Genomic DNA, 9,996 nt, shown 5'->3' with positions numbered 1-9,996 from the left:
ACGCTGGAAGAATGGCAGTAACTCAGCTCCCTCACGAACTTATGGGAGAGTGGTTGGCAAAGCCTCAACAAGATGCCGAGGTTTCAGGAACAGTTCTTGGCTGCAGGATAATTTTGCTTCCAGACGCTAGAGATCAGACACATTGGCAAGACATTAACTTGAAAAGGTCTCTTTAAAAGAGGAGGGACCATTCCCTAGGCCGCTCCCCCTTCTCATTAATATGAAATTTATCGTGAATATTGATGTGGGGGCGTGGCGCCTCGGCCAGCTGGGCTAACCAGCCCGGGGTTCCCGGTTTCACTGAGAGGAAAGTGACAGAAGCCGTGCAGAGGGAGACGCAGAGAGAGCGGAGCTCCGGGCAGCCACCCAGTCTCGGGGGAGCGCTCAGCTCCCCCACCCCCGGCTCCCACCCTGTCCGGGGGGCTTCTCAGGCCCTCAGCCCCACTCCCAGGCTCCCCATGGAAGCCAGCTGTGCCCCAGGAGGAGCTGGAGGAGGAGGAGTCGGCTAAATGCTCGCGGTGCGCCCGGGGCCCCAGAGCCCAGCCAGCTCTGCGCCTCTGCCCTAAGGCCCCCGCGCCCCTCGCGCCCCCTACCCGGGGCTGCGCCGCCTCCGCCCGCCCCTCCCCGGGGCTTCGCCCCGGACCAGCCCCCGCCCGCTAGCCAGTGCTCAGGCAGGAGCTCTGGGCCGGGCGCGCCGCCGCCCTGGAGTAAGGGAAGAGCAGGCGAAGGGGGTCTCCGGAGCCGGCCGCGATGGACGCCGTCTTGGAGCCCTTCCCGGCCGACAGGCTGTTCCCCGGATCCAGCTTCCTGGACTTGGGGGATCTGAACGAGTCGGATTTCCTCAACAATGCGGTAAGATGAAGGGTCTGCGTCCCCCTTCTACCACTCCGCACCCCTCTTTGCGGCGCGCCAGGGCCCCCCCGGAAGGACGGGACTACACATCACTGGGCAGAAGCGGGGGAGGGGGCTCGGTGCAGGGTCCCAGAGACACACGTGTATAGAGCTCTGAGATTTGGAAACTAGATCCCTCGACACCTTCCTAGTCCCCGAACCTGGACCGGAGCCTCTGAGCTTGCGCCAGTGCGCACCCCTCTCGGGGGCTCTGTCCGCGGGTACATTGACCTCCGCCTACTAGGGAAAGGGGGCGTCGAAGCGTCGGGGCCAGACGATCCTCGGATATGAGCCCGAGAGACACCAATCCTGCCCCCCGCCCACGTCTTCTAGCAGTCCTCCACCCACCCCCCGGTTCCGGGACCAGATTGGGCGCAAAGTGGCGGCGCCCCTTCCTGCGCCCCCTTTAGGACCGCTGTGGCTCCGCGGCTTGTTCTCCGCTGGGGGGCGCACAGCGAAGTGTTCGGAAGGCCTAGGACCCGACGCCCCTTGAGGGGCCAGAGCCGTACCCGGGTTGTGAGGCAGACCTGGAAACTTAGCGGTGCTTCTGCAGCCGCCCCAGAAAGTCAGCCTGAGATTCCCCCGGGAGGGAACTAACGCTCAGATGATCAGAGCGGCACAAGGTGATCGTTCAGGAAGAGGGAGATCTTTCCCCGCATCTCTGTGTCTCTAGGTCTGTTTCTCTGTCCCTCTTGTCTCCTTGACTTTCTCTGTCTCCTTCCCTGTGTCTTCGTGACTGTCTCTGAGCTTGTCGTTCTCCTCTTTCTCTCTCTTCCCCTCCCTCCCTAAGGAAACGTGGCTTCTCTCTCTTCTTCCCTCCCTTCCTCCTTCTCTCAGGCTCGGCCCTAAAGCCCTGCTGGGGGGAGGGGCATGGGCTCCGCAACCGAAGAAAGTATTTGGGTTCAGAAGGGCCTGCCGGGTTGAATCTGGTGGGTACCCCCCTCCATGCAGTGAAATGTCAATCCTTCTCTCCCCCGCTCCCTTGCTCTCTCTCCCCCTTCCTCTCTCCACACACATGTGTCTGTGTGTGTCTAAGGGGTGCTGGCTGGTCTCTACCTCCTGGGACTAAGATGAACTTGGCCAGACAAGAGCCAAATCCATAGAGACTTCAAGGGCTGCACATCTTGGACTTCCATCTAAATTGTCCCAACCTGCTAGACTGACAGTGGGGAAACAAGCCAAGGGACATGAACCTGAGTCAGGAAGGCGTGGGGTGTGAGGTCTCCCAGCCCTCCATTAGAGAGATCTGGGTCACCCTGTTCTCTGAGGATGGCCCCTGGTCCCAGTCAAAGGGAGAACCCTTCCGCACTCAGGCCAAGTGGAGGAGGGGAGAGGACTTGAGCTAGTAGTGGGGAGACCTGGGTTCTAGTCCTGCCTCTGCTTCTGCCTCCTCCTGTGAGCCTGGGCCATGCCACTAGCTTTCCTTCCTGGGTCTCTGCTTCTTCGTCTATAAAACGGGGAGAGGTTGGATCAAGTCTTTCTAAGGACGGTCTGGCATAGATCCTAGGGAAAAAAATGGCAGGGACTTAGGGTTCCGTATCCCCTTCCTGAAGCTGGTAACAGGTACTAGTCATAGGGAGAGGGGTTTGTCGGAGTCTGTACCCTTGCAGCCGGGGGGAAGAAGGGGCTGGTAGAGCCCCCACCACCACTACCACCATGAGGTGCCCTCAACAGCTCTGAGTAGGGCTTTCTTCTGAATGAACTCTGCCGCCTACAGCCTCTTCCTGCTGCTGCATTCAGCCTTGTGTCCCCAGCTGCTCATCTGGGCCTTGGTCCAGCGCAGGAAAGGAGGCAGGATCAGACAGTGGTATCCAGCCCTGGGACTGGGGAGGGAAAGCCCTGCTGGGGAAACTCCTGACCTTGAACCTAGGCAAGGCAAGACCAGGCAGGGAGAAAGGAAAGGATTTCTAAGAGGAGAGACCAAGAACTCCCGGGCTGGGAATCAGGAGATTTGATTCTATAGCTCTTCTGCCACCAACCAGCTGGGTGGTTCAAACAAGTGACTTCTCTTCCTCTGGGCCTTGGCTCCCTCATCTGAAAAATGGAGATACAGATCCTTCCCATAGTGTTATTATAGAGATTTAGTGAGAAAAATTAATAAACAATTAATGTAGAAAAGTGCCTGGCAGGTACATTTCTATAGTTAACTTATTCCAGAAACTAGATGGGGTTGTGGTTGGACCTACTCAGCTAGGAGCTGCTGTGTGACCTTGAGCAAGTCACTTTCCTTCTCTGGTACCTCCACTTAAATGTCTAAGACCCCTTATAATGGAGACCACATACCAACGCTATCCCCAACTCCTTCTTCCTTCTGCATGTGGGTAGGAAAATGTTTCCAAGGTAAGGATGGGGGAAGGAATGGAGTCTGTGTGCTTCTCAGTCTGGAAGATGGAGAAGAGGGTAGTCACTATCCTTCTTAAAAATCAGATAAAGGTCATGGAGTCTTGTGGGTAATGTGTGTACTCTGTTGCTCTGTGCAAGAAGCAAGAATAAGGGGCGCCTGGGTGGCTTAGTCGGTTAAGCATCCGACTTTCGCTTAGGTCATGATCTCGTGGTTCATGGGTTCGGGCCCCGCGTCGGGCTCTGTGCTGACTGCCAGCTCAGAGCCTGGAGCCTGTTTCAGTCTGTGACTCCCTCTCTCTCTGACCCTCCCCTGCTCACGCTGTCTCTCTCTCTCTCTCTCCTACAAATAAATAAAACATTAAAAAAAAAAAAAAAGAAGCAAGAATAAAAATTTATGCTCACCCTGAACACAACTCTGTAAGAAATACACATTCGCTTGGACAGAGACAGAATGCAAATGCAGTTCAAGTCCAGTGTGCTTGGAGGTGGTCACGGGTGCTTTGGTTTTTCCCTTATGCTGTTCTCAGCTTATCTGTGTGATTCTCGGAGACACCCCTCAGGAGGTAATGCCCTTCCCCCCAGATATGGGGAAAGGGGGCTTCTCCCCCTCTGCGTCCCCCATTCTCCCACAGTTCCTGATGTAGCCACAGGAGAGCCCTCATCCCCTGTAGCCTGTATCTTTCAGCCCCTGGACTTGCATGAGAAAGGGTCTGGTGCTCAGAAAGCTCAGATAAAGGGCCAGAGGGAGAACAAGTTGTGTCTCCAGATAAAGACACTAGGACAATGTGCCTCTTGCCTTCTTCTCCTGGCTAAGAAGGGATGAGTCTGGTTTCTCTGGAGGGAAATGGCTCTGGATCGCAGAGGCACCCCGACTGGGAGGGTGTGGGGAGGAGGGAGAGGAGGAGGAGTGCTGTTGTCCCAGAGGGGAGCAGCAGGAAGCTGCAAGGATGTTTGCTCAGTACATTCATTTACCTCCCAGCGGTTGGGTAGGCCAGGTGTGGGAATGACGGGGAGGCACCAGCCCAGGGGAAGGGGGGTGTGGAGGCTAAGCCAGACCCATAGCCTGGCTTCTCCTGAGCTAAATAGGGAAACGCAACCACCACCATCACCACCACCACCCCAGCCTTGGGGGATTAGGGAGATTAGAGAAGTATGTGCATTTGGGTGTTCCTATGTCTGTGTGTTGGCTTTTAACAGCCCCTAAAAGGGGAGGGAGGTGTGTGTGTGTGTGTGTGTGTGTGTGTGTGTGTGTGTGTGTGTGTATGTGTGTGTGTGTGTGTGTCTTTAAACTCTCACCAACAGGAAAGAGGACCTAAGGGCCAAGGCGCTCTGGTCTCAGAGTAGAATCCCCTAGAAAAGAACTAATGGAGAAAAACTAATGGAGAAGCCAAAACCTTAGGGCTCCAACTCAGGAAGGGAGATCTCCTCAGACACCTAGTCCTCTTCCAAAACACAGAGTTTGTTTGGGGTAAGGGTCTTTTGTTTTGTGTTTGCTTCCCCCACTGGGATGCAAGCCCCTTGGTGCAGAGGTCTAACTGTCTTCTTCACTGCGATACCCCCAGTGCTCAGGACAGTGCTTGGCACAGAGTAGGCCTCAGCCAACCATGGCTCAAGGAAAGAAAAGGGGCCCGGGCCAGACCCCACATTTTTTAGGGAGGAGGAAACAGGGTGCTTAAGCTCACCTACTCCCAGCCATCAGGATCCTGCAGCCCATACTGTCTCTGAAATTCAGGAAGGGATTTCTGCAATTTCCAATGAGCCGTTAATGCCTTGGGCCATCCCCATCCTATGGCAAAGGCCCTGCAGCCTCCAGACCAGGACAGTCTAGAACGACTTGACCCACAGCAGATCTGAACTTGTGGCTTGGGCCTCACCCTTCAACACTGGCTCTAGAGCCTCCATCTTTCCCAGTTTTCTCTTGTTCAGGTTGCTCTGGGACTCCTAGATCCACACTCAGCTTGAAACAAAGTCTCTTCTAGTCCTGCTTCGGGGCCTTTGCATATGCTGTTCCTGACTTCTAGCATGCTTTCCCTCCAGTCCTCTTCATCTCATCCTCCTTGATGCAAATGTCACCTCTTTAGAGCAGCCTTCTGACCACCTCAAGCGGGACTCCCTGTTTTCTGCTTCAGTCCTTTGATTTCTTCACAGCCCTCATCCCAGCATCTGGTTGTTTTATTGGCTTATTGTCCATTTCCTCCATTAAGAAAGCAAGTTTGCAAGTTCCGTGAGAAGAGAGACCCTGTCAGTTTTGTTCACTTCCATAAACCTAACCTGGTGCCATGTAACAAAATAGGTGCTTCATCTCGTAAAACTCCATTGTAAGACAAGCCAAGTCCAAACTTTTCAATTGTGTAAAATGTGGAGCTGTGTGACTTCAGGATCGATGAAAAGCACTAGTTTTCAGTGGGTCCATACTATTACAAAAAGCACAAAAATAAAGATTGTGAAACCTTACTACATGTAGCAGACCAACCTGAGAAAGCTCCAGAGGAACACGAAGCAGTTACTTCTTCACCAACCACCCGCAGAGAAGAGCGTTGCCCACCTTTATTTGAGATGCACCCCAAGCGCAGGGCAGAGACAAGTTTTGCACTGTAGTGGACTTTGCTCCATTTCAAGGATTTACCTGAAATTTGTAGAGAAATTTACTTCAGACCAGGGCAGTCCCTATAAGGGAAGGAGAGAATGCTTTTTCTGTTTTTTCAAGTTTACTTATTTTGAGAGATTGAGAGAGAATGCATGAGCTGGGGGAGGGGCAGAGAGAGAAGGAGAGAGAGAGAGAATCCCAAGTAGGCTCTGCACTGTCAGTGCAGAGCCCGGCTTGAGGCTCAATCTCATGAACCATGAGATCATGACCTGAGCCAAAATGAAGAGTCAGATGCTTCACTGAGTAAGCTACCCAGGTGCCCCAGGAGAATATTTTTTTAAAAGACAGGATTAAGTGTTCAAAGAGTGTATTGATAATTCCAGAAGGGGTCCCAAGGTTCTCAGGGTCCTGGCCTGACCACCCTTGAGGGTGATGGGGATACTCGATCCCACAAAAATGCTGTCTGTAACCCAATCTGCTCTGAGGTCCTTCAGGCATCCCTGGACCAGCTGGACCTTCTTCAATACATGCATCCAGTTCTTTTTCTTCTTAATTTTTTTAAAAAATTTTGTTAATGTTTTATTTATTTCTAAGAGAGAGAGAGAGAGACAGCATGAGCAGGGGAGGGTCAAAGAGAGAGGGAGACACAGAATCCAAAGACAGGCTCCAGGCTCTGAGCTAGCTGTCAGCACAGAGCCTGATGCGGGGCTCGAACCCACGAACTGTGAGATGGTGACCTGAGCCATAGTCTGACGCTTAACCGACTGAGCCACCCAAGCGCCCCCATACATCCAGTTCTTTATCAAATGGGCGCTGAGGAGCCCTTTGCTGGTCCCTAGGCATAGTGACCTCCAGCCACTGACAGCCAAATGAGGGGGGGGGGGGATCACAGAAGCAGCACCACAGGGCGCCGTGACAGAGCTGAGCAGGGCGGGAGCCTGACGAAAATCTAGCTGGGATGGAGGTCACAGAAGGTTTCTCAGAGGAGGTGACCTGGCACACTCCCTCCCTATTGGCTCAATCCCCATTGACAAAGGAGCTGCTAGAAGGCACTGTCTCTGAGATTGGAAAGGAGGGGACCTCTCACCTCTGTCCTCAACACAGGGGTCCCATGGAGTGAATCCAACTGGGGAGAGAACCATCTCCCCTCTCTCTTCCTCTCGTGCTGGTTTGCACTTTGCTCTCTAGAGTGAGAAAAGTTTGGGCCCTCGGATATCAGAGGGGCCTTGCCTTCACTGCCACTTACCGCCACCCTCAGAGCACCATGGATGCCTAGAGCACTAGGCGCAGAGCTAGCAGGGTGCCTGGCCTGTGGGAGGGGAGGCCCCACATCCCATCCCTTGCCCTGGCCTCATACTCACTCTGGGATGCTGCTCCCCGGCCCACCTGGGAACTTGGACCCGTGCTCTCTGTAGCCCCCGGGACTCCCCAGGAGGGTCCATGTGGGCCTGGCCCAGCCTGGCTGCTGTGCCAGGAGAGGAGAAGATGAAGGACACCCCCACCTCATGGCATCCCCTTCCCATGCCACGCGCCTCCTGCAAGTCCTGGTACAAAGTCCATCCCTCTCTGGGACCTGGCTTGCCCCTGAACCTCCCTCAAGAAACCAGCTCCAGATGCTGAAGAACAAGCTGTTCTTCTGGAAGTCTCTGCGCTCCAGGGGGCAGGATGGAGGAGGACGATTTGGGTGGAGTTAAGTCAAGACCATGAGCATTGTTCTGGCTGGAACACTGTGTAACCCCCTCAAGCAGACTAGAAGTCAGAATAAGTGGCAGGGACCCTTGACCAGGATAGGGGAGAAGGTAAGGGTGGGGGGAGGGGGTGTCTGGTTCCAGAAAAGCTGGGAGGGGCAAGATATGGCCCAGAACACTGACCGTGGGAGACAGTATGTCAAAGGGATTGATTTCCTTGGAGTGACAGAGGTCCTGATCCCCATGCCCTGGACACAGCATATCATCAACATGGCCAGCTTGACGGCCGGGACAATCGTGCGCTCCCCTGCTACCACGTTCAGGGTGCTTCCTCTCCCTGCTCTCCGGGGACAGAGCCCTGCTGAAGCCTCCTTGCCCCTTGGATCTTGGCCCAGGAGCCATTTCACCCATCTCAGAGAGGCTGACACATCTGGGCTGGGCTGTGTGGTCCAACATAACAGCTGGACGGCAGCAGCTGTCCCCCCTCCCCCCTTCCAAAAGAAAAACAAAAATGAAAGCGGCAGAGGAATAAGGCAGGCTCTTCGGGCCCTCACGGAGAGCCAGGAGGCAGTTTTAAAGCAGAGATTGAGGGGGACCTGCTTCCGAGGCAGGCAGGCCCGAGCCTTTGCCCATGTGTGTGCCCCTCTGCCCCAGACGTCCTCACCTCTCCTCACCCCTTTTCCCTAACTCCCTGTGTGACCTTGGGCAAATCACTTCCCCTCTCTGGGCCTTGGCTTCCACATTGCTGAACTAGATTGAGAATTCTTTGAGAGCAGGGAATGTCAGATGATCATTTTCGTCTGTTGGCTAGTTATAGCTATAGTGACCGAGTGCTAAGGAAATGGGTATTTATTGGATGGATGGATGGATGGATGGATGGAAGGAAGAAAGGGAGGGAGGGAGGGGTGGGGAGGGGTGATGAATGGATAGATGGGTAGATGAACAAACAGACAGTGGAAGAAAGGACACTTCCACACGTCTAGCTTGAATGGTACTTTTTTAAAAGTGGATTTTATTTTTTATTCAAGTGGTGAATTTTAACCTAAATTCCACATCTACCTTTCATTTTACCATAATAGCCTTTTCTATCATAAAAGAATATATATCATGCATGCATAGAAATTATAAAGTATAATAAAATGGATACGAGTATACTCACTACCTCATTGAAGAAACAGACCCGGCTCTGAACGTATGGAACTCTCAAAGCCACATGACTTTGGGGGAGGGGCGTGCTGTAGCCCCTTCACTGGCAGTGAAGCCAGTCCACTCTGGGCGGATTCTGAACAGAGGTGTCCTGAGACCCGGTGACCACTCCCAGATGCAACTTGACCAGACAGCAAGTGCACAGGTCAGATAGCCGATACCTCAACGAACACAGGGGGGACTGAGCCACGTCTGAGGGGGGCTGTGATGGCCATTAATAGTCACCTTCAATTGCTCAGACCTGGCAGCCAATCCTGGCTCTCACCATTTGTCATCTGTGTGACGGGCGCCTTAACCTCTCCCAGCTGGTTTTCCTCATCCATAAAGTAGGACCACAGAATGTACGGTTCTTGTGAGGATTCAATTAGATAAGGCCCAGCACAATGCCTGGCACATAGTAAATCCTCCATAAACAATAGTTGTTGACTCTGGATTTATCCTGATTGTCATTGTCATAGCATGAAAGGAAGGCCCCCAGCACTGGACAGCCCTTGGAGGAATGGCCCACCTTCTCCATCCCTGGTTGTAAGGATTTTATTTTCCTATCTGTCTGACCTCTTTGGAGCTGGAAGGCTCTTTTGGGTAAAGCCAAAAGATGTCAGACCCCTTCTCAGGGCTCTTTTGGGGCTTCAGGAGAGAGATGGCCAGGGGTGAGCTACATCAGGGTCCCAGGAGTGGACCCAGTGCATGGAGTTTGGGGCTGTATTCTGTACCTGACCCTGTACTAGGTGTTGGGATGAGGCACCAGAAAGTCAGCCATTCCTTCAACAACCGGTGTTGTCATGTGAGCTGAAGAGCTTGGCTTCAAATCCTGATTCAGCCTTTTGCTAAATGAATGAACCCAGAGAAGCTACTTAACTCCTCCGTGCCTCAGTTTCCTCAACTTTTAAATGGGGGTACCAACTTACCTAATGAAAATGAAACAATATACTACACGGAAGGCATTAGAACAGTGCCTGGGACATAAATATTGGCTGTTATTAGTATTATCATCATCATTAGGCTTACTATATCCCAGGCCCTGTGTGAGGCCCCACAGAGGATTCAAAGATGAACTCTATCCTGGATCCTACCCTCAAGGAGGTAAAAGTTTAGAAGGAGAGATGGGTCCCACTCTGCCTACTTAGAGTTCAAGGCATGACATCAGCCAGTGACCCAACAGTCTGCAAGTGCTATGGTGGTTCAACAAGGACATCAGGTGGTACAGGTGGGCAGTCCAGGAAGGCTTCTTAGTGAAAGTGACATTTTAATTGGGCCTTAAAGGATGATAATAGCTGGAAT

General features: G+C 53.2%; 1 protein-coding gene across 1 annotated transcript in view; it reads left to right on the top strand.

Annotated features, from left to right (window-relative positions):
* Window positions 1–301: 301 nt before the first annotated feature.
* CREB3L1 (cAMP responsive element binding protein 3 like 1) overlaps window positions 302–9,996 on the top strand; it is a 35,707-nt gene continuing 26,012 nt past the window's right edge. The window contains exon 1 of the mRNA XM_039226939.1: window positions 302–852. Coding sequence (XP_039082870.1) covers window positions 751–852 — 102 coding nt within the window. The 5' untranslated portion in view covers window positions 302–750. The remainder of the gene's footprint in view (window positions 853–9,996) is intronic.

This window comes from Hyaena hyaena, unplaced genomic scaffold (assembly GCF_003009895.1).
Source record: "Hyaena hyaena isolate Hyena2069 unplaced genomic scaffold, ASM300989v1 scaffold_23, whole genome shotgun sequence".
Lineage (NCBI taxonomy): Eukaryota > Metazoa > Chordata > Mammalia > Carnivora > Hyaenidae > Hyaena > Hyaena hyaena.
This window is presented reverse-complemented; position numbering and strand designations above follow the sequence as displayed.